This window comes from Salminus brasiliensis, chromosome 22, assembly GCF_030463535.1.
Source record: "Salminus brasiliensis chromosome 22, fSalBra1.hap2, whole genome shotgun sequence".
Classification (NCBI taxonomy): domain Eukaryota; kingdom Metazoa; phylum Chordata; class Actinopteri; order Characiformes; family Bryconidae; genus Salminus; species Salminus brasiliensis.
This window is the reverse complement of record NC_132899.1, coordinates 12,926,231-12,951,625: the sequence shown is the minus strand read 5'-3', so window position 1 is coordinate 12,951,625 and position 25,395 is coordinate 12,926,231. Positions and strand designations below refer to the sequence as shown.

General features: G+C 39.6%; 1 protein-coding gene across 3 annotated transcripts; it reads right to left on the bottom strand.

Moving 5' to 3' along the window:
* Nucleotides 1–1,110: 1,110 nt before the first annotated feature.
* Nucleotides 1,111–25,168, bottom strand: abca5 (ATP-binding cassette, sub-family A (ABC1), member 5). Of its 3 annotated transcripts, none has more exons than XM_072666703.1 (39): nt 25,007–25,168; nt 24,296–24,462; nt 20,843–21,032; nt 20,511–20,678; nt 20,260–20,357; nt 19,815–20,041; nt 19,437–19,578; nt 19,103–19,291; nt 18,466–18,613; nt 17,795–17,972; nt 17,376–17,434; nt 16,460–16,570; nt 15,951–16,126; nt 15,714–15,833; nt 15,374–15,512; nt 15,180–15,270; nt 14,370–14,509; nt 13,593–13,712; nt 13,058–13,259; nt 12,795–12,961; nt 12,375–12,502; nt 11,669–11,806; nt 11,420–11,533; nt 11,047–11,217; nt 10,766–10,879; nt 10,465–10,602; nt 10,123–10,188; nt 9,930–10,021; nt 9,035–9,158; nt 8,216–8,333; nt 7,607–7,698; nt 7,049–7,224; nt 6,762–6,837; nt 6,498–6,592; nt 5,888–6,007; nt 5,497–5,649; nt 5,332–5,411; nt 5,181–5,236; nt 1,111–5,080 (listed from the first exon to the last, which is right to left on the bottom strand). In XM_072666703.1, the coding sequence occupies exons 1-39, from the start codon at nt 25,017–25,019 to the stop codon at nt 4,940–4,942; spliced, it is 5,037 nt and encodes a 1,678-aa protein (XP_072522804.1). In that variant the 5' UTR covers nt 25,020–25,168; the 3' UTR covers nt 1,111–4,939. The 3 variants fall into 3 exon arrangements, with proteins under 3 accessions (XP_072522804.1, XP_072522805.1, XP_072522806.1); XM_072666704.1 differs by having other exon boundaries at nt 25,037–25,168; XM_072666705.1 differs by lacking the exons at nt 20,511–20,678; nt 20,843–21,032; nt 24,296–24,462; nt 25,007–25,168 and having other exon boundaries at nt 19,815–19,878; nt 20,006–20,041; nt 20,260–20,343.
* Nucleotides 25,169–25,395: the final 227 nt, after the last annotated feature.

The following is a 25,395-nucleotide window of genomic DNA, read 5'->3' as shown; positions in this document are numbered from 1 at the left end:
AAGTGTATGAAATCTCCACACTAATTGTATGGATGCTACTAAAAGTAAATTTGACCGTGACCAGCATGGAAACAGCTTCACATTTCCTACACAGCACTGCAAACTGGGTAAATAATATTTTTTCCCACAGCCTGTCTATTTAGATGCCTTTTGAATACCAGTCCCGAGTCTAGTGTCGTTTCAGTGGTAGCGAATGGTAGTAATGTTGGTAAAATCTCAGCACAAAGAGCTCCAATAACATTTAATAAGAAACAACCTTCTAAATAGTTCTCTTCTTTACCTTCCCCAGCAAAGTTCATATTTCTAACAGAGATGTTCATTTACTGAAACTCTGCACCTGTCTGTGCTCAATACAGCCGAACAGTTCTATTTTAACTTCATTAGTCCACACTGCTTGTTTGGATGCTTCTTTGAAATGTCCGATGCTGAACATGGTGATCTTCTGGTGACTCTTCCATTAAGGTCATATGTGCAGGTTTCATTGCACAGTGGAAACAGTGCACCAACTCTCCAGAGCCTGTTAAAAATTTCTAAAAGGTTTGATTTGCTATTCTAGCAACAATACAAACATCTTGCCTGTTGAATGCCTTGTTTAAATTGCACTACAAACTGTGAAAACTGCAAATGCTTAGGTTTCTTCTCAAGCTCTTTGGGCATCAATCATTTTAGTGCAGCAGCCTAGGGAAGCCCAAGGCTGCTGATTGTTGGGACAAGTTTTGAGAAGTTCAGTTCATCATCTTCTCATGTAACTATTCACAGCAAAAGAGCTTTTGACCAGATGCCCAAACTTGCATGCATGCCACTGAAGAGTGACAAACACAAGGTATAATAAACATTTTACTACAACAAGAGCCACTTTAAAAAGGATTCCAGTATTATTAGTTAGTGAAAATCCATTTAGTGAAAATCCGAGTGTTGTACAATACTTCCCTCTGCTGGTGTAAGCAGTGATTTCTTTACCTGACTGATCATTGTTAGGGCTGTGAACTGAACAGCCAACAGAACAGTGGCAAATAAGAGAGCAAAAGAACATTTGAGAGTAACAAGGTGACAAGCAAAGAAAAGCAAGCGGTACTATAAAATAAAATAAAAGAGGGGAGGGGGGCTGCAGAGTTTCAGCATTTTCTTTATTTCAATCCTCTGGGGTAAATGCTTTACATAGATGGGCTTTTCAACAAACAATGGCTAAATAAATGGACGTGTGTGTGTGTGTGTGTGTGTGTGTGTGTGTGTGTGTGTGTGTAAACCAGCACATAAATGAGTAACAAGCACATCAGGTCACGTGGCACAACAAGAGTTAACAGGAGTTTCTAGAAAAAGAGTGCACACTTCTTAAAAAGATTGCATAATACAGCAAAACAAATCAACATAAATAATTTTTTTTTAAAAAAGGTCTCTCCAGTGTTCTGAAGCAAGAAGCGGAAGTCAGAAAATAAGTTTCCTCAAAAAGATGATTAGTTTCATATTATGGAATGTATGGAGATCAATGAGGCATCATAATCTGAGGACTACAAATAAACGACTAATAAAACCTGATCTCGGTGCAATCCTCGCATTACAATGAACCAGATCGGCTTTCTAATTACTCAACCATACTCTTTCAAATAATAATTAATTGTTTACTCTATAGTTCACTGTTTCCCAGGCTCTGGGCACTAAAACCAAAGGAGTGCAAAGCAAAAGCATTCTACAAGGTTACATATTAATGGCTACATTTTACTGCAAGACACTTCTGAGTTCACTAAAGAGACAACATCAATATTGCAGTTAGCCATGACACATCATTTACAGAAAGCAGTGACCACACCACACACTTGAAGGGTATTGATATATTGCACTTTGGAGAAAATAATTATCTTGCTTAAACGATAGGATTTTCACAGAACACACCCTAACCCAACCTGAATCTATGAAAGGAAAAACAGACGTCATTGAGACGTTCTACCATACCAGTATAAGAGGCTACATATGTGCAAAAAATAAAGCTCATTAAAAAATAGTAACTTGCCGCTCCCCTGGACTTTTATCTATTCAAACAAAAGCATCAACTTAATAAAGAAGAACAATTCCAACAACATCCAACACATTCACATCGGATTACTGGTTTTGTTTTTTGCCTTTGCAGATGCTGAAGCACACGGCTTCCCTAACATGAACTGGAGTGCACTGCTCCTGATGCTTTGGGCCAGATGTTAAAAAAAAGAAAGAAAAAGAATTATAAATAAAAAGGAGCATATTCTGTTTACCCATGAGTCAAATGGAGTTAGTCAAGTGTAAATATTGTAAGTATAAATATTTTAAAAGCCCTCCAAAACTCCAAATTTAGTATAAATAAAATATAGTATAGACATGAACTCAACACAATGCACCATCTTAACACAGATTACAATTTTTGAGGACCGGTTTAAGCAGGCTGTTACTACTACTACTGTTACTTTCCTCCTTTCACATTCAGGCAGCTCTGTAGTCCAAAACCCTTTTGTGTTCACTGGGTAGTGAGGAGACAAACAATACTGAAATATGTACAAACAACTAGCAATCCTGGGGAAAAAACTCAAAAATGGACACAAACAGCTTTTCCTACAGACAAACACCTTGTGTTTTAAGAGGCTGACTGGCGCAAGCCACCACATTTAAACAAAAGCCAAGTGCACTAAAGAAGAATGGCTGGCTCTGTTGGGTCGTGTTTTATATGCTTTTTCAGGCCAATCTGAATTCTGTCAGGGGTCATCTAAACCACCCAATCACTTCAAAATGTATTTGTTTGTAGACTTGAAAGTGGCTCTCAACCCTGGTCCTGGAGGACCCCCTGCCATGCACTCCAGCTTATCAGCTCATTGACAAAACCTTCCTGAGTGGGAGGTGGTGTATTAGAACAGGAAACCACTGAAATACGCAGGGGGTCCTTTAGGACCAGGGTTGAGGACCTTGATCTAAACCATCCAATCATTCCAGAAAACCTTGACCTTAAAAGTGATGCTAACGTCAATATGCACTGGAACTCTTAATGCCTAATCTTATCGTAATCTATCTAAAAGTGGAAACTATTGGAGTGATGCTTTTTTTTATTCACTTTCACCAAATTAAGTAAAATTCAACAATTCAGTTCTTAGAGGTCTAAAATCAAGCTGAAACAGAACAACCATGCCCTCTTAGTCTAAGTGTATGAAGACCAAGATTAACATTCTCTATAGGAATTAAGAGTACAATGCTTTTATTGCAAACTCCACAACAGTTTGGATGAAACACAATCAGCTTTATAAACAACAGCTTGCAAGAATCTGATGTGTTAATTTTAGAACAAACAACCATTTAAAAACACTAAGAATTACACAGCCGATTAAACCATCAGACCTATTTAGTATTTCATTGTATTTGGTATGTGCCAAAGACTCAACAGCAGATTATGTAGAATAATTCTGAATGTTGATATTTCTCCCAAAAACTCCCTTATAAAAGAAACACTGTTAATATGCTGCACACAAAAAACAAAAGTGCATCTGAAACCCGCATTAAAAAGTAATTTCTCCAGCGCAAAGCTCTTAGGAACTTCACCTTTGCTACAACAGTAAGATAAAACACCTCACACACAGACAGTGCTTCCAAACAAAACGGCATCATATTACCATCATGCGCTCAAAGCCTTGCTCGTAAGTAATCACCTTTTAAATAATTAAAATGGAAACTGAAAAAAGAAACAGGAAAAAAAGTCCTCTCACTTCAAAGTCTTCCGTGCTGCCTCTAGGCCATGTTTAGTTTTCTGACAGATCTGGAGTGCTACATGCGTCTGAGCGGAGTGCATGGGAACTACATTCTCAAGCTATTGTCTCAATCATTTTGGACGTTTAAACTGCTCCACAGGAAGGCCACCGGGCAAGTAAAAAAAAAAAAAAAAAAAAAAAGAGAGAGAGAAGACAAAAAAGCCAGACAAACACACTGACAAAAAGGTATAGAAGTTCTTCAATTTGTATAATCTTTTCTAGTTGTCTGTACAGGTCCATGCCTCATCATTAGGCCTCAGTCTTTGGAGAGCTGGACGTAGTTGCAGGGCCTGAAACGCGTGCTGGTGTTTTGAGGAGAGGAGTCTAAGGAGCTCCTCTGTTGCAGCAGAGACAGAGGAAGCTCAGCATGCCTGGGTGGCAGGCCACCGTTGGTAGGGTTGTGAAGCAGAGTCTCCACATGCTGGTATATCTCAGCAGCTGGGCCGTGGTACTCTGATGAGGCCAAAAAAACCCTTCAAGGCTGAGCAATGCAGCTAGAATGAAGTTCCTCCCTCGGTAGCTCTGTGTGCTTGCAAAGGTTCAAGCACATGCATCAAAAACCCAAAAGGAAAAAGAAAGCGACTAGACTTCTTCCCTTTGTTGTGTATCTATATACATTAGATCTAACAATAGATCTTAGACTACAGACACCAAAAACACCTTTTTGGTGTTGATGTGAGCAAGTGTTGTAGTGGTTCGGTTGCCTGCTTTGGTTCCATCATGGTTCCTAATGGCATGAGGTCCTTCCCATGAGTTCCTTTCTTCATCTATGATTGATTCCACATACACAGCGTCACAACACCAGGATGGTGAGACTGAGACACAGGTTTCACACATTGTTCACCTGCCTACCAGAGCCAATGAATGACCAATACATTAAGTAGTCCATAGAGAGTGCAACCTACTGTATGTGAATTTCATAATAAAATAAAATCTCTCCAAAACAAACAAACAAAAAAACACAAACAAAACAATGCCAGAACAAGTATGTAAGTCAGCTGAGCCATGATGCCATCATGCTGGCTGTTTCAGTGCCTGTGCCAACTCCAATGGGCCTATGGACCCTCATAGGTGTGCGCCTCGTATGGGGGCGCTCATTATCTGGAGTGAGGAGAGTGGCACATGTTAAGTGGGGGACTGGGAGGGAGCGAAGGAGAGACTGGGAGAGCGAAAAGGGCTCACAGCTGGTGCACAATGCTGTCAGTGTGACTGAAGGATGCTGGGCCGTCCTGACGAAGCCGCTGCCACTGGAAAGTGGTGCTGAGAGAGCCCACTTCCTCCTCCTCATTCTCCTGCTCTTTAGCAAACTCCATGAAAACCTAAGACACACATTATTAACTCAATATAAGAAACAATAATGATGCGTCCTGCCCCCCCCCCACCCCAAAAAAAGAAAATTGGAGTAGAAAAATGACCAACCTGCTCAAGTGTGCACTGAGAAAAGTTATATTCTTCAAAGTTGAAGTTTTGCTTTGCTACACAGAAACAGAATAAATGTAATTTTAATAGTGTACAGAAAATAGAGTACAGAAAAAAATTATTTCATTTAATGTGCTCTGTGGCCACTTACCACTCTCTAACCGAGAGAAAGCCTGGGCCAGTGATTTAACATCCTCCATTGGAATCTTGTAAACCATAAGGGTGGCAAAACTGTGACACATACAACACAAGTCAACACATGAAGGGCATCAGAAGCAAACTGACATTTTGCTCCATCACTGTTCTAAACACACACCTCTCCTGACGTGCAGCGTGAGGGAAGATCCTTAGTATCTCCTTGTGCAAGAGTGCCACCTGCTGGAGGCCTGTGAGCTCTTCTCGAAGCTTAATCTCCAGACTGTAGCCTCGACCATACTTAGCCTTCAGGTGTTGGATGGAGCCAATGCACCTGTTGAAATCCACATAAGAACAATACTCAAACCAATCTGTTTATTTACTGTAGTAATGTATGTATGTGTTTAATTGTTTGAATTTACATCAGTCACAGTGTCGTCATTAACATATATACGTCTCTGCACAAAGCCACACTATTTAGTAATGATTGTGGATACTCTTGACCTTAAACAACACTGCATGTACAGAAAACACCACTACAGTAAAACAGAAGGTGATAGAGCTGAACTAACCGTAGCTGGCCAGAAACCATGATGGCCACTCTGTCACATACAGCCTCCGCCTCCTCCATATAGTGCGTGGTCAAAATGGCACCACGCTGTTTGTTCTTAAAAGCTGCACGTATCGCTCTCCTGGCACAGTGGACAATGGTTTAATCAGTACTGCAGAAAGTGTGTTTTTGCAAAAGTATACATGGGTTATGATTACAGCAGAAACAATTCTGATGCACAATTCAGATTACATTACCTGCTTTACAGATGCTATCTGTATGTGAGGCCAACAAATTAACAATGGCTGAAATGTTAACATTACACCAAGGGTGTGTTTTGACTCATTTTTAGTTTTGACAAACTGAGTATGTGTCCAATGTTATACATGTCTACACATGCCTTGAATGTACACATCATCAAATGTCAGTCAGTCCGTCCTGTGGACTCCAAGGACGTTCACATCTGAACCAGCAAATGTGTAGCTTAATTAATCAGTTAATGAGTTGAATCAGGTGTGGTAAAAGAGGCATAGCACAAAAAGGTGCATAGCAAAAGATCCCCTAGAATAGGGAACCCTTGTTCCAAGTATTAACATCTGAGTGTAGAATACAATTTAGTAATGCAGCCTTACCACATGCGCTGCTTAGATTTGGGGTCCATCCCAGACGAGGGCTCATCAAGGAGCACAATCTGAGGGTTTCCCAGCATGCTTAAAGCAAAACACAACTGCAAACAAATGATAAGCACATTACACTGTTATTAGGATAGGTCTATAGAGTCACAATGCAGCATTAGGTCATGTTGCAAAGAAACAAGCACAAAAATGTTAAACATATTAGTGGACTAAAGATTATTAATACTGACAGGCTGTGATAAGCTTCTGTGCTGGTCTCACCTTTCTCTTGATCCCTGCAGACAGGTTTTTAGCCTGTTTGTGGAGATGCTCCTTCAGTTCCAGAGCATTAACAACACTGAGAACACACACAGACCTGACACTTAATCTTAATGCACAGAAACTAACTAAACTAAACTAAAGACACAGACAGATATTTATTCCGTCACAGAGTACGAATGCTGATCTATCTCTCTCCAGGAATCTCTCCAGGGACATGTAACCATATTCATCTCTGTGCAGTAAGCATAAAACATGGTTGTATGGACAAGAGAGCAAGATAGAGGTACCGTCTGATGATGTTTGGTACATCACTGTCACGTAAGCCCTTAATGGCAGCATAGATCTGTAGGTGCTCTTGGAGGGTGATCCTAGGCCAGAGAGGGTTCACCTGAGGGCAGTAGCCTACATGCTCAAGTGGGTTATCCACTGGCCTGAACTCTGTACCATAATCTCCCATCAGAATCTGTAAAACAGGATAATGTGTAAGACCTGTATTGATGACCTAAGGTTGCTGGATTCAGAGCATGCAATGTACATGTTATACATGGCTACAAAGCTATAGTTTTATAGCTACAGAAGGTGATCTGGGTAATGGTTTACCCTGGGTTAGGTTAAGGTTTGTGTTCCAAATGCCTGGCTTCTTTAAATTAGCTTAAACAAGAAAAAACAGGAAAGCAAGTATGTCCAGACTATTAGAGAAAAAATATTGAAAGGATTATTACTGACCTGAACTACCCACCTCTGATCATGTTCCAGTGTTTTACAGTTAAGATCTGTATTTTACATTTAATGTTTTATGCAGACATTTTATTAAAAATAAAGGGAAAGAAGGATGAAATACACACTTGTCCTGCAGTGGGATTTGTGTCTCCAGAGAGCATGTGCATGATCGTACTCTTCCCTGCTCCATTAGGCCCCAAAAGCCCCAGGACCTCACCTGAGCAACAGTATGTTCACACAGAGTTTAATATATACACAAGGCAAACAAATACTGGGGAGATCATCGAACACATGGACTTTGTTAGAACGGTGTGCTGTACCTGCAAAAATCTTATGTCCATTTTTACAGTTTTTCACTTTTTGACATAATTTGAACCTGGCAGTTGTTCTTTACATTGGGTCAGAATTTCATGATAAATAAAATACTCCACAACTTCGCAGAAGTTTTATACTGACATTCATTGAAGGTTCAGTGGGAGATGTTGGTTTTTCTCTTACCATTTTAAGAGGACAACGATATACTGCATGCCACACTTCAGATCAGTATGAAGTGCTTTGCATATGATAAATACTGTATCTAACCAGAGCTGACATCCTGTTTTTTTCTGTGCTAGAGAAAATCATGTTTGTGCCATACTGCTTACTACTTACTACTTTTGGGCACAGTCAGCACGCAAGTATTATGCTATTTCAAACAAAGCCATTAAGCAGACAGTCAGAAGAAACACATGTACCTTTACGAACACAGAAGGATATGTTCTTGGCAGCCACTTTTCTCTTCTTGCCAAGGGAGAAGCCTTCTTTCTTTCCTGAATACTGCTTCCGCAAGTTACTCACCACAACAACCGGTTTCTGAGAACATGAAGAGTGTCCATTACCTGTCTTTGCTCACTGTCCACAACACTTAAGCACACCAATGTAAAGTGTAAATACAAAACTGCAAAATATCACTGGAGCTTCTAATTTAGACAGCATAAATAAAATAACTTAATCCCTACTGATTGAACAGTCAGTGTTGTAAATCATTAGTGTCAACTAACCTGCCCTTTTTTTTTTAATACCATTTATAATGGTATTTCAAGCACCAAACCAATTCATTTGCATATGTAAAAGGTATGTTGTGGTTATTTGTTTGTGTGTTTTTTTTTAAGTAAATATTTAGAATTTCTAAAAGCTGACTGGTCACTGAGACATGAACATGATATAAAACATGGGTATTATCCAATATGCAGGCGTCTTTAAAGGCGAATTTAAGAAGATATGCAAAATGGAAAACGCCCTTAGACTTAGAGAATTAACATTGTCAAAACCTCTGCTATTAGAAGTTTTGTTAAATCCAGGCCTTGCCTGTAATCACTTCCATCACTACCACAACATTTGCACATTCCAAACCAGACCTATTTTGCATTTACAGTAGCAAGATTTTCATTTTTCAAGAATTTAAGGTACCACTAATGAACACAGTGGATTTTGAATTTAGTAAAGCAAAACCCCTGAGCTTTGAACCACATCTGGAACAAAGATTATGCAAGTTTGAGGTCAGGTCAAAGCACCTCTTCACAGCACTGACAGGTGAGGGCTTCCTTTACTCGAGCCTTCTCCACCAGAATATCCTCATCTTCATCAACATTTTCTTCTGGGTTCCGCTGTACTTTGCCCTTGGCTTTGGAAGAGATCCTGAAAAGGGAAAAGTGAAAAATCAGCTATTAAAATTTAGTATAAAAAAAAGTATAACAAGTGGGAGACCTCCTATCCATCTCCATCCTTCCCACACACGCTTGCCAGTCAGACTGATGTTAGGCATCCTGCATCGTTAAATGGTTTCTAAGTGCCCATAAATGCTGTCTTTCATCTAAGCACTTTAGATAGACAGGCTACTGCAGTGAGTTAAAGTTGCTTGACATGTCAATCTGAAACTGACAACATATGGAAATGACAGCATACTAAACACATTTCTCACAGTGTACACAATGTCCCACAGATTTCCTAAAAGTAGTGCTAATGTCAACTTTGGTAAATTAGGTAATTAGGTAAATTAGCCCATTTTCACCATACCAGCTGGCAAAACAACAGGGATAATTACACTATTTAGATCATTTCATAATATTAGGATAGAGATAAGATTCCTAACATTTAATGTGGAGCAATGTAAAGGTCTTGTTTTTTTTATTCTAGTAAATGCTAGGTTGACATGCTTACTGAGAATGTGCAGTCACACCTAGTCCCATCCAATAAACCTCTCTATGGATTTACACTATTATTAGTGACAACTGACCACAGTTAAAAAGACTAGCTTCCTCGCTCAGAATGTTTACCTCATGGATGACTTTAAAGACAGGACCTTAAACATTAAACTAAGATAGTTAAACTAAGATTCACTGATAGTTAGCTTAAGCTTGTGGGACACAACATAGGCGTTGTCCAAGATGAGACGTGCCTGATCCTAACCTGCACAACTGGTCATTCTTCATTGTCTGGCCTCCATAGCGGATCTCTAACCATCGCAGCAAGAAGAGCAGGAGAATGCACTGGAGGTAGGGCTGCAAACAAAATACACAGCATAACAAAATCATGGACACACACACACACACACACACACACACACACACACACACATATATGCAAAGTCTGGAAAACTCACAGCTATAACAGCAATAAGTAGATTCTTCCACAGGAACTCTTCATGGAAAGACAGAAGGAAGGTGGCCTGAAATGAAAACGTATTTATCAAATTCCCCATCATGCAATCAGCACCAGATGAAACCAAATTTCAACTGAATGACGTATAAAAAGTGCCACTTGTTACTAGCGTTACTATTATACACATACTAAAATCACATTTCACTTTGGAGCAGACTGACAAACAGCAATTACATATTGATTTTCTGACAGCTTTAGATGAGGAAAACCTCAAGATGATGCATCTTATGTCATGAAAAAAAAGATAAGAACAATTAAAAATTGTGAAAATCAAAATACTCACCTTAGTAATGCAATTGAGGCAGCCCATCAAAGGGTACAGTGGGTTAAAGAAGCACAGCGTATTATGCAGGACACGCGTCAGGCCAGGATTTTCATTCACAAAGGCCAGCTGGACCATAGAGGCAGAGACTACACATACCTGGGACACACAAACATGTCAGGAGTGGTACTACAGAACAGTATTTAAGTGTTTAAGTGTCCATTTGAAAAAAGTCTATTCTGACCTCTTCCTTACTGAGAAGCATCATTTTATTGTTTTATACAATTTATACAAAACATCAACTATTGTAGCCTTAACTAACCATCATTGAAACGACAGAGAAGAAGTCTCTATTGCTCTGGACTTTAGCAAACATGAACGACACACAATAGGTGAAGAGGATCATGGCAGGGCCGAATCCTATTAGACACAAAATCTGAAAGCGAAAAACAGAGACAGAGATGAGATTCTGCATGAATATTTCTGCAGACGTTTCTGCAATACATGTGCAGTGCATTCAATCAGAGCTATGAGACAGCAGAGAAAGAACAGCTTTCTACAGCAGGCAACAAACACTGTACAGTTTGTTTGTTTTCCCCTCACCACAGACATGACGTTGCTGTTGGACAGAAGGTTTGTGGAGTGGAAGGCAAACAGCGTGCTGGTCATGCAGATGAGGATGAGGTAGTAGAAGGGGATATCTACAGCAGCCTGCCCACACCAGTATGCAGATGGCACCATACCAGAGATCCTTAACGTTGAGCGACACTTTATCTAAAAATGGCATAACATACATCCTGCTTCAATCACATCTTACACTTTTATAAGACATGGTCACTAGATTGTCACTGAATTACACTTCTTGAAGATAAACAAGGAAATAAATGAGATGCAATGTGTTGCAAAAGACTCTGTGGGCCAGTTATCCAAACAATTACTATCAGAGACTAATAAGTATCCTTCTACACATGATTACCTCTCGATCTCGTGTGTGATCCATTGCAAAATAGGCTGGCATGCCAGCTGCCAGCATTCCAAGTATCACCGCCTCAATGTAAACCAGAGCATAGGATGTTGAATCTGGAATTTGCTAGCACACAAATAGAAAACAAAATTAATTTACACTATAAAACACATTAAATATAACATTACCCAGCTCTTATCCATCTAATACTAATGAAACATATGGATAACTTAAAATACAGAGGAAATCCAAAGTACTCACATAGTCAAAAGGTTTTGTCCATGTGTTGATCTGTCCTGTGCCATTGAAGCCTTTGAGCAGGGCATTACTGAGTACATTAACTGCCATGGGCAGAGAGTGCACTGTGGTGCTGTTAAAGGCTATAATGTAACCAAAACCCTGCAGAGAGAATGCAAAAATGGAGATGATTGAAACAAAATGGAGAAATTCACTTAATTCAACTGATGGCTAAGCCACATACATGCTAAAAAAAAAGATAAACACAGCAGGATTCGAAGATTAGTAACATGCCAGCATCATTATGCCTCTCCCCCAGCTTGGCCTCCGTCTCAGAGATCCAAGGGCCACTACACTGATAAGAACTCTCAGGCACAGATACACAAGCAAAGCCTCCCTGCTCCACAGCTCTCAGCCTGAGAGGTTCAAGTGCTCCATTTAACAGCTCCACCCCACTCCAGCTCAATATGCTTCCCACCCACACTTGAATGCATTAACTGACTAATTTAATCTGCAAATACAAGTCAAGATACTAGTCAGAGGTAAACGAGATGGATATAGTGAAGTTGCAATTTTAAAAGCCATAAAGTGCTTCTAAAATAGCAGTTTTAAGCTTAACCCCCGAACTTAAACCTAAAGTCATGTAAAAGTCAAATGAAAATAGTTTAAAGTAAAGGCCGTGTGTGTTGCTGGATAAGTTGCTATGGACAATAATGTATGCATGACTTACCTTACTAGAGCCCGTTACATTGATTGCAGCACTGTGAGGTGCAGCAGACATGTAATCTAACTTCCTCATCATCTCCACTTTAATGTCCTGAGCTTCCAGGTTGTGAACAAAGCCAGATATATCAGAGTCTACAAAAAAATATGCAAGAGGAAAGGAAAACTTCATCCATAACCTCTCACACCTTGCTAATAAATGAAAGCAAGTAAGGGCAAGTCAGCACTATTTAAATGAGACCATGTTACATCTCTTCTAGCGTTGCTTCACTGAACCACATTTTATAATTAATTCATTTAATTTACACATTAACCTCAAGCACAGCACATTTATTGTTCAATTAATTAGCATGTGATCTGCCTGTTCAGCCTTTTTTAAATCAATAAAGCAAACTCCTATCCAAGGGAAAAAAACAGGCAGACGGACCAGATGAGTTAAGCACAAGCAAGCTGGTGGCATATTTGTGAGGAGCTTCGTGGCGGCGGAGCAGGTAGATAGGTTGGAACTGTCTGTCGGGGGAGTGGATCTGAATATTTCCTGTAGCCAGAGATAGAACCAGTACTGCAGTCAAGAAGACCAGGAACAGTGTTACACTGATATGAGAGAAGAGAGAAAAGAAACACAATGGTCAAAAAAAAGAAAGAAAAGAAAAGACACTAATTAATGCTTTACAAACTGACTGTCCTTACTTGTATATGATTGGTTTCCTCTCTCTCTGCAGGTTGAGCATATGGAGCCAGGCCACAGTGCTGAACTGCTGCCTCCACAGGGCATGGCCCTTCACTGCATCCTGCCTGCTTTCTGAGAAGGTCAGTAGCCTCTGGTCCATCTCATCCAGTGAGGATGCGTCACCCTCGTCTTCCACCTTGTCCTGGTTAAACACGCTGTAATCTGAAACAAACAGAGTCAAGTCTGGGTTAAACTTATTGTGCTTTACAAGCCACCTTCCACTGTCTGGCAAAAGCGGACTGATGGGACACTGAGGCTATGAACAACTAGTGGTAGGGGAGTAGTACAGATAATTCTCTTAGAGTTGTTTAGGAATTCTGGGCTAGGAATTGTGCTTCATGTTCCATCAAGGCTTTTTTGCATGCTTTGTAGAGCATCAGAAGGAAGCAGCTATCCAGCATGGAAGTAACAAACATTTCCACTTCTTCAAACCACCACAAAATCAGTGGTTTAGAAGGTACAGAGAGTGTGGAAACTACTGGTTTTACTACTTACCGGCCTGATCCACTTCTGCTTCCGCCTCCAGACGAAGAAACACATCTTCTAACGTTGTCATGGAAACACCATAGTTAATGATGCCAAGGTCAGGCCTACAGTCCAACTCAGCGAATAGTCCTGAGCACAAAATAAGAGCAGCATTTTTCATCTTTGCCCAAGTCCATTACCAAACAGCAATCCAGAAGGCTGATCAATAAGTCAGTAGACAAGATCAATTATGTAAATAGACCTGGGCTAGGTTTCCACAAAGCATCAAAGATTATGGTAGAGCAAACAACACACTGAACATTCTCTCTACCAGTTACGATCTTAACACTAAGAATGTTTTTTTGAAAACTGGGCCCAAGCATGATGGAGATATAGAAAACTAAAGGAACTGTTTCTGTATGAGCCTTTTTTGAAATACACATACAAACTAAATTCCATGCAACATGCAGTGGGCAGCGCAGAGCCAGCAAGTCAGCAGTTATTCTGTTGTCCAAAAGTTAGCCAATGCCATTGAAAAACTCTGTGCCAACGTATCAACTCTCAGCAGCTTCAATGTATCCACTCTCAGTGCTGTGTCCAGTACGTAGGTATTTACTCAGTAATTGGGTCTGCCGAACAGATGGCAGTAACCATTCAGATCATGTACATGAAGCATGGTGAAAACACCATGGTGGTAAAACAACTAGTCAGCATTCCCAAAACTGTGAGGAACACTGTTAATCAGTCAAGCATAAGGCAGTGTTGTCTACAGCAGATGGTAAAGCAGAAGGTTAACAGAAGCCAAACCTGGAAATGTTTCCATGCTCTCAAAAGGCAATGTGAATGTGAGCTCAGCCTCCTGTTGCCTTGACAACTGAGCCTTCGGAACATGCTGCTTGACCAATGATGCGAGGCTGTCTACCTCACAGACTTCAGTCACAGACATCCTACACAAAGTGAAATCACATGTTTAGAGGAGGAAAAAAAAAAAACAGCATCTTGACACCCTGTCACCTTTCCAAGCACACACGCACGTACACACACCCCTCAGGACGGCTGGAAGAAACAGTTTATCACATATCTAGGTGCCAAAAGAAGGTGTACTCATTAACTACTTTCTAAATCTGCCTGGATACAGATGTAAATGTGCAGAAGCCGTAAATTTAATTACAATGTACAATTTTAAATACAGATATTAACACTTGATGATCTCAATATATGTTAAGCTCACAAAGCACTTTATTATTTATGCATTTACCATTAATCAGCCAATTGTCTGGCAGCAGTGCAATGAATAAAATCATGCAAATATGGCCAGAAACATCATGTAAACACTTTGGCCCTGCAATACAAATGCTCCTCTGCAAGAACTGTAAAACACTCCCATAAACATGGACCAAGACAGAAGAGAACATCTTATGAAATCCATGTCAGAAAGCAGTAAAGCTGTTCCTGACAAAGCGTTTGGGGAGTGTATATGATTTTAAAAACAAAAATCAAACAAGAAATAATTTAAAAACCTAAATAAATTGTATTGCCAGGGTAACACTGTCTATGCCAATTTTGGCAAATAATCCACATCTTAAAGTCATTTTACACAAGTAATACTGATAATACCTGAGGTGGTATCCAACTCCACACTTAGTTTTGAGGTAGAGAGAAGAGCCCACACATTTCAGCTGACCTTGAGAGATGACTGCTTTACGATCTGAATAACAAAGTTGAAGAGACAGAAAATTAAATATATGTATCTATTTTTTTAGGAGGAAAGACAGTACAAGAGAATTTCAAGAACTTGACAGTTCCTATACCTGCAAGTATGTCTGCCTCGTCCATATAGTGTGTGCTGAGAACAGTAACTCTGCCTGCTCGTCGACTCTTCAGTAAAGACCATACCTGGTGACGTGATACTGGGTCCATGCCTGCTGTGGGCTCATCCAGAAGCAGGATCTAATATACATACATAAACACACAGAGAAAAAAAAAAAATATATATATATATATATATATATATATATATATATATATATATATATATATATATATATATATATATATATGAATGAGAGAGAGAGAGAGAGAGAATTTACCAAAAACGACCACTAAAATACTCAGTGTCAAACATAATACTAACAGATGTGGAAACTCTACCTTGGGGTCTCCCAGAATGGCAATGCCCACAGACAGCTTCCTTTTCTGGCCTCCACTTAGGTTCTTGGCTTGTGCATCCATTATCTTCTCTAAATCCAAATCCTTCAAAACTTTTCTAACCTAGGGAATGCAAATTATAAGCGCATCGGTAAACTGACAGACTGTGACCAGGATCACATTCATCCATTGCACTTAAGACTGAAATGTGAAGAATAATGAATAGCGTTATGTTCTAACCTCATTATCAATATCAGAGGGAAGAATGCCTTTAATAGCTGCAAATATCCTAAGGTGCTCTTCTACTGTCAGCACATCAAAAATTATGTTGAACTGGGGGCAGATCCCCACAAGCTGTTTCATCTCAGCCCCATCCGCTATCTCAGCCACCGGAGAGCCATAGATGGTAGCCGAACCTGGAGTCAAAATACAACCAATCATTTTTAAGATTACACAAAATTCCTGCTGCATATTTATAGCTTTTAACAGATACTAGTTAACTTGGTACCTTACACACGCTAAAAGTTAAACAGGATGGATTTTTAACAACAGATTATATAAGCATGTTTAAAATTTCAAAAACACTACCATAGTGTGGCAACAGTCCAAAGTGTTAGAAGTGTTTTTCTCCAATAACAGTAATGCAATTTGGGAGCACTTACATTTGCTCAGTTACCCAAAGTCAAATGATTCAAACTGAACATTTATTTTAGTCAAACTTTTACAGTAAACCATAATCTGGTAATCACCTTCTGTTGGAGGACAGATGCCACATAGGATATTCATGAGCGTTGATTTCCCTGCTCCACTGTGACCTAACAGAGCTGTGATCTGACCTTCGTAAATGTCAAACGTCAAACCTGAAGACAAACACAAGGATTTATATTAATAAAGTATGTTATAAATGAAATATTATAAAATAAAAATAAACATTTTTAAAAACCATAATATTTGGAGAGAGCAAACAGTTTTGTGATTTTTTTTTTTTGCACATGAGACATGAATGTGTAAACTATAAAAACAGATCTGATTTTAATGTTATACAACATCATGAGTCATTATTTGGCTTATAATCCTACAAAAATATTTGATTGGAATCAGTTTGACAAATCAATAGCTACACTTGCTACATGCAGCATGGTCCAATACTTGAGAGTAACAGAGCACAGAGAGTAAACACTGGGAATAGCCTAAATAATGGTCCGTATATCAAGTAAACACTGAAATTTCAAATATCAAGAAAATAGTGGATTTTGTGTATTCTTTTCAAGCTGTATTCCTCATCGATAAATAAAGACAGGACACAGATTTGGTCATAGAGTGGTCATAAGTTAAACTGATCCTGAGATATGAAGACTGCAATGCAGTTCTGGGGTTCTTAAGGAATAATTACACCATGTCGGGAAAAACATTGACCTAACCACCAAATCTGTCCACAAAAAGTCCACAACTGGCACAGAGTTACTAGTGTGATTCCAGGCAGGTCTCGTTCAAAATAAAGTTTTTGTTTGTCAGTTTTAAAAGTATCCAAAATCCTTGCACTTAGACCCAAAATCTTACCGCACTAACCAAACATACTTGAATGGTGAGAGAAATGAGTAATTATTTGTAATCTAAGAAAAGGACTCAAAATAATATTTTATTATTCAAATAAGAGTGACCCACCTCTCAGTGCCTCCACTGTGCTGTCCTTCTCTTTATAGGTTTTACGGATATTACAGATCCTGGGGGGGTCAAAATAAAATTTATGCAGAGACACAGAGACACACACAAAAGTGATGGCTATTAAATGGCAGTTTTGGCAGCACGCCACATCTCTCAGTAAGATGCACTAGCACTGGCCCCAATCTCTGCAGGATTTACTGGATTTCAGCGCAGTCCATATACCAACTTAGACTCATTGCTGCTAGTGCTTGCTCAATCTCTTCATTAATCAACATGGACACATTAAATGCAGGACCCCTATGTATCTATGTTTTTGTTTTATTTCCTTGCAAGGCAAGTAGCTAAAAGCAAATTCAGACATGTTTCACTTCATGGAAAAGATATTTATTTAAAGAGTGCTACATGCTGGTAAAATGTACCTGATGGCCTCTTTGCCTCTGAACTCAGGAGAAACAGGCTCCACAGATTCATCAGCCATTGGCGTTCCATTGACCTCCACCTCATAAACAGAGCTTACTTCCACATAACGCTTGCTGCGCGTCGACCAATAGGAAGGCTTCAGAAAGTAAATTACAGACCGCCTCATTCCAAACTCACCTTGAAGAAGAAAAAGGTATACTATGATTTAGTCACTTATGGCAAACTCACATTTGTTGCTTAAGTGATTACAACAATAATCAATATTAATCAATAATCTAGGGCTGTCATAAAATTAAATTAATTAAATGTGATTAATCCATTGGCCACTGGTTCCAACTCATTTGCAACTGTTGCTCTTTTGCATGTGGTGTCTTGTTACAGTGATGGCTCCTGATAGGAATTGCAGACAGAGGGCCACAACTGTATTATGTAGAATAGTGGCAAGCTGTTTGTTAATCATGTTTTAAACCCAGAAATAATAGAATAATGTTACTGAGATCTTTAAGCAACTATCAGCTAAACAGCCCACACAGGCAAGCATTTTCTCAGCCTTTATTCTTATCAAAGAGAAACAGTAATATTCATGCATCTGTGAATGTTAGGGTATATTTAAAAAAAACTCATAGGACTATTTTTAGGCTGAGGTAAAGCATGTAGCTCCAAGTCTCACCTGGCATCACCTGGTCTAGATAAATAGCAAGCAGCAGATAGAGGATGCAATCTAGGAAGAGCATCAGCAGCGGCACATACAGTGCATGTGGGCCATTAGCTAGAGTGGAGAACACGGCACCATCTCCCTGGGCTTCCAAATACACCACCTACACACAAACACACATTCACTTGTCTTAAACAAGGTTCCTACACAGAGTCCACATACAGCAAGCAAAGCTAGGGTATGGGTATATTCCTTTAAAATATTTGAATCAATACCCAAAACTAAGAAACAAAATAAAGAAAATACATTTGGAGACCTTTTGGATCTGAAAATAAGAAATACTTAAATAAGCTAATAAACTAAATAAAGCTTATGTTGCTAACAATATGAATGTGAACAGACCCTAAATAACATTAGGAGATAAGGAAATGAGATGATATGATTTGGTGGCCACTAGTTTCCAGGTACATTAGCATGTTAAGATTATTACATATAAGAAGATACTCATAAAGCAATTCCTTGTCATACACACACACCAAATAAATGAGTGCCACCAACATTTTTATTCTAAAAGCAATCAAGACTTTAATTCAGATTTCTAGTTTTAGAACTTGCAAAGACTTGGGGCAACACTGCCCTAATAAAATGTTACCTGGGCAATGCCGATAGAGAAGGCACTGGGGGACAGCAGGCAAAGCAGCCAGACAGCTGACTGTGGGAAATCCCTCATCAGCACAGTAAAAAGGGACAGACAGCCAAATACTAGTGTCAGCATAGAGCCCATCGTACTTGCAAACTTGGGCTTCTTAAACAGAGGAGTCAGCATGAAGGAGAAGAAGATCTGGAGAAAATAAAAAAATAAAAAAATAATTTAAAAAAACAGTGCTTTGTCCACATGTCAAAATCGACAAAACAGATTCAAGACAATAGCAATAAATGCACAATCACACAGAGTGAAGAAGAGCATTACGTCATTAAAGACTTACAGTAGATATGCCATATAGAAATATTAAAAGGAAGATGATAAGGAAGTTGCTGTTGGAAAAGAGCGGTGTCCATGTAGCGATAACAGCCATAAGAACAGACATGGTGGTCACCAGGGCAGCATAGAGAAGACCCCATGAGAGCCTGTGCATAAAACAAACACATACATCAATCTTCTAAAAACTCATCTGTATAATTTTGCTGAATTCTGCAAGCTCTCCCACATATCCATATTTACACATCATGCTGAATAGTAGAAAATCAATGCTTTTTTAATGCTTTCTGATTACAAATTTGTTCAGCATTAGATTGAAGAAAATTAAAGCCTAAAATGGATTAACTGCAAAAAACATTCTAGATCTTTCATTCCCCACACCTACCAAAACGAGGTGTCGTACAGCCCCATCATGCTCATGGTGTCTTTGAGCCGGTGCTCTTTCTCAGCTGCCACATTGACAATGAGGAAAGAGACAAAGGGTGTAAAAGCCAGAACTAGATAGATTGATATGAGAGCATGTGGGAACTTTTGGACCTCCACGGAGCCTGGGTGACCCATCATTACCACACGTACATTCAGCTCCCTCCATGCCGAACGTTTCGTCTGCATCTGCCCCACACAGGGAACAGAAAGGGAGTGTGATTAAAAAACAAATGTGCATTCATTTACACTGCTAGTTTGCTTTGAATGTGTTATTTATTTTTTCTTGCATTACATATTTCTTGACTTAATAATGTAGAAAAGAGCTCTTAAAACAACCATTAGAATAAATAAATAAGCTGCAAGTAGGCTTCCAACCTACACATGCAGTATTTTGCCACTCTAACCTGGATGATGGCAGCGTCTATCAGTGACTGTAGGCGAATGAAACCAGTGTACCAGTAGTTAGCTGCATGGCAGTTCAAATAGTTGGAATAACAGTTTGCTGAGGGATAAGGGGGAAAAGTAGATTTTGCCTTAGAGCGGTTTTAAAATATTTTTTTAAATCACAGAACATACAGTACATATCAAAGGAACTATGCTATTTAAACAAATAAACATAACAACAGATCATAATTATTTCCTCTGCTGTTCTCACCAATTGACTCAGTGTAGTCGCTAGGGAGAGGAAGATGGTTGTAGGGAAATCGTAGCCGGTAGGACATATTATCAAGAAACACCACTCCCACATAGCCAAGGGGTTCGTAAAGGCTAGCGTTCTCCAGGTCTTCTTCAGTAGAGAACATCTCCAACCGGTCCTGCATATCTAAAGGAGACAAATTAGCAATCAAACAACTGTGCAAGTGGTACAGCTTATTCCTGATCTAACTCAAAGCATAATATCTCAGCAACTGCCCCTTTTGCAAAGTCAGAATCTGTTTGTAGGGTTCAATGCTTGTGGACAGAGAATGACCCATTATTGAAACTTACGTAGCTCTTGTGCCACTTCCTCCATAATCTGACTGGTGACATTTGTAATGGGGGTGTAGCCCAGGCCTTTAAGCGAAAGGTATTCCTCTTCTTCTAGCTCAGTAGTACTGATGCTGCCATAGTAGATATGCGGGTTTAGGGTGCTGATGAGAATGAGGAGGCCCAAAAGGAGCAGAGGAAGGATCAACTCCTACACAAAGACAAAGAGAGGCAGAAAGATTAAAGCTAATAACAAATAATTAGGAAAATAATCTAGAGAGAGCATTCTGATAAAATGTTTTTTTTTTAAATAATAAAATTAAAAAGCGCTCTACATGCCATTCACTTCTGTCCCATTGTATTTGCAATACACATTGGAATACACCAGCGTAAAGCCAGCACTGTTCTATTTAAAACCCATTCGTGTTGGTGTTCAATTGTTTTCTCTAGCAATATGAGACAAAATGTAAAAGACTAAAATGTGAGACCATTGCTGAGAGATCTCTTTGCACAATGCATTTTCATCATAAGTCAATTATAGGCATAATAAACTGATATTGCTAGTGATATTTCTAATGGACTAAAATTTACTTCCCGCTGTAGAACATATAATTAAATATAAAAAAAGAACAAAAACTGCATTACTTTATTCCACAGAACTTCCAGCTGGAGATAATTGAAAACACATAAAACATTAAGTACCAAACAAACCAGTGGGGTTGGCTTTTATCTGTAAGGCATTCAGTGCAGAGCAGAAGCAACAATCAAACACATAGCAGAAAAGTTTCAGTTATTACCCAAATGGGCCAGTGGTGTTTAGAGCAATGGTCAACTGATGACAGTAGTGGATTCAATAAATGGGTTTGCCAAGCTTCCACTGTTCCACTGAGTCCCTGGGAAAGGCCCTTAACCCTCTCTCCTTCTTGAGCACCGGGCATGATCACGTGATCACTGTCCACTGTGTGCTTGAGTGTGTGTGTGTGTGTGTTCACTGCACTACAGATGGGGTAAAGGCAGAAGTCAAATACCATCTGTGTCCAACCACAGTCACCGCTTTTTTTTGTCAGATGCAAATGTCAAAACTCAGAAACTAAACTGACATCTCAATATGTTCCTAATTTTTATCCAATAGGCTCTTTTTCTTGTCTGAATGGAACATTTAAAAAAGCACTGCATGTAAAAGCAGCAGTGTTAAATAGGCACAATGCTGCATGCTTAGTGCCCTTTGTATGACTGGCTAGAAACCTAGACTGGCTGAAACCAATTAGGACCCCCTTGGACTCATCTGCACAGTGTAACAGCATTTTTAGATAAATCACACAAAACATAGCATTGCTTTGCTAATATATTACTTTTCCATGGATGTAATTACTGAGCCTTGTATGTAGGATAAACATTTATTACACATTGTTCAGTTAAACATAAAGAACCAAAGAGAAGCCTGTTTAAAGAACAGTTTTAAGGTTAATGTGAAATGGACATATAGGTTCATTACCGATTTAGAGGTTTTTCACAACAATAGTTCCTTATGGAACCAAAATGTGATTTTATATGGCATGTTTTAAAGAACCCTTTGTAGCTCCTTTATTTTTAAAGAATGTACATGGATACCTAACCCTTCTACATACTAAACTCAAAGCTTTTTCAACCCTACCCGATCTAAGAACACAAGAGTGAATAAACATATTACCCATACAGATCGAGTTTTCAAAACCCTCAAGAGTCAAACAATATTCCTGCATTTCATCCTCCATAAAAATCAATAAGGTTTAGCAGGCACTTGTTGGTGAGAGGTCCAGCGGAGGGCATTGCATAACATGCTGCACTTTGGTCCATTTAGACCTATTAATAACTAGCAGAGAAAGCATCACAGCATCACAAGATGGGCAGTCTCAGCAACACTAAGTGCAACTTTAAATGGCAGTAATAGATGTGTTATTAAAGAGGGCACCCATTTTCTTAACAGTCAATTCATTCCACAAGGCTTTAAGATACTTCCCCGAGGAAACATGCAAGACACAGGAAGATGTATTAAATATACATTCGAGCAACTTAAGTTGAAATAAAAATTACATGACCCCCACCAAGAAATGGCTTAGGTTTAATGTTTAATTTTCCCCATCCTTCTCCAAAATCAAAAGGATAGCAATGGGCCCTACTGAGCTACGATAACAGCCCACAACAACAAACCCTTACAGAATGCAACACTTAACTTTTACTATCAGAAGACAGAGCAAAGGTTAAAATCTACACAACTCTGAACTGGGGTTCTTCTAGGCATGGCCTAGTGTATGACTGGGCGTTAGCTGTTTTCCCTTGTGAACATGTGTCATCACAAACAAAACAATGTGCAATAATCCTGCCTTTATAGATCTCTTATCCTACCAGCAGCCAATGACACCGCGTATGACTCTGACTGAGAATGAGAAGTTTCCATTACTCAAATATGCCGAATTCTACAGCATAAATTGTATTCATACCGTGACCTACATATTTATACTGTATGTCATCATTACTTGCTACTAAGGTTTCTAAGGATTACACTCAATATTTGGCTTCTCAGCCAGTTTGACCAGTGTATGCTAGAGACACATATGGCTAGTGACAAAGTCTGACAATCTTAAAAGGGAACTCCACCTTTTTTCATAACTTCAATTCTTGTTAAACAAAGTCACTAAGGGTAGTCTGTTGTGAAAAAACCCCATTCTTGAAAAACCTGCCAAGTCAGAATTGTTTATAATAGTGGTGAAAGAACCATTAATGCTCCCTCACAGAAGGCTCTGAAATAAAAATGGTTATGAACACAGTTATAACTAACATTTATTAATATAGTTTTATCTCAAACATATTTTTAAGGACATGCAGAGTGTTATCACACAAAATAGTAACCAAAACCACATATCAAATAGCCCTTTACCATTTAGACAAAGATGGTGTTTAACAAAATGTAACCTCCTGTATTTAACCCATCCATGGCAGTCAGCACACACACACCCAGAGCTGTGGGTGCAGTTGGGGGTTAGGTGCTTTGCGCAAGGGCACCTCAGTTGTGAATGTTAAGAAAGCAGTTGACTCCAAGGGGATTCAACGGGTGACCTTACAGCCCCAAGCCCTCCTTTTTTTATGTGCATCAACATTACATATAAAATCTTAGATGATGTTTTGGATACCGATAACTCACTCCTAGTTCTCCATTGCATGTAATTCCAGCCTGTACAAATTCTCTACAGCGCAGTGCCAAAACACTCCAAAATTTTACTTATGTAGATATCCTGGGAAACCAATGTAATTCCCTTGTAGACTACATGTTCACTATAAACATCAACACGGTCAAGCAAGTACATTTGCTTGGAACATAGCTAGCTGTCAAAAGAATGTGTCAGGGATGATAGATGAACTAACACAACCAAGATCACTTGTTCCAAGAGCTCTTCACCGAAAATACATGAAGATATATAAAAAAAAAAAAAGCACCTGGAGACTTTGCTGCTTGGTTCTCCATTTGATCAGAAGGTTCTTGTACAGTAGGCTCCTGGTTTGATGCCAGACTCCAGCATCTCTTCTGCTTAGAGGCTGCATTCTTGCTGCATGCTTCAACAGGCTGGGAAAGGGACGAGATCGCACCTCGACGCTCGACACAGCTGCGGCATAAGCAACAACAGACAGGGCGATCAACTAACCAGAGCAGATGGGCAAAAGTGCTGTAAAAGTTGCAAAAGCGGTGTGGACAGCCCACATTGGCTTTCAGTCAACTTCATACACCCCACTCGCATTTCAGCTAGCTAGCGACATTTCTGCCCACTATCTAGCTACCTAGCTAGCCAGCCAGCGAAGTCACCTGCTAGCTCGCTAGCTAACTCACCTGCAGTCTAGACTGGGTGTTTGCACTGACTGACCATCCCTCCCTTACATTAACAGCATGGCTGTCGGTTGAGGAACAGACCTGGGACTGGGAATAAGACTAGGCAGCAGCCCTCACGCACAGTGCGCTAATGTACTGAATAAAATGTTATATACACACTACATATTAATGTATTTAACTCGCTATTAAACTCCCAGTTTCAGACCAGGTGTCTGGCTGTTAGTTAGTTAGTTAGCGCTAGCCGCCATGCTAGCTACCGCGAGCTAACGACAAAAACAAACTGAGCTCTGCGTTCAGCTCTCAGTCTGATGAAAGCGACTTACGTATGAAATACATTAAGGCATGTCTTTCACCTAAGAGGCGTTTTCCTTCTCAAAATGTCATGGTTTGGATGCTTGGCATGGTGTCTTCCTTTTCCTCTTTATCAGCATAAGCCAGTGAATACAGCTAGCGCGCACATATACAGGCGAGCGCGCGCACACACACACACATAGACCAAGCTAAGCTGAAGCTACCCGTGTTGGCAACGGCGGTCCGTGACGCTGGCCAATCAGGAGCCCGCGTTCTCGCGGAGGTTAGATGCTCGGCTGTGATTGGCTGAATCGCCAGCTCCGTGCCAGTGACCCTGGCCTTAAGCACGTAGGTGTGCAACGTTGAGGCCTTTATGAGAGTCGATACTATTCGGATCTTCTCCTCCTTTTGGAGGAAACTT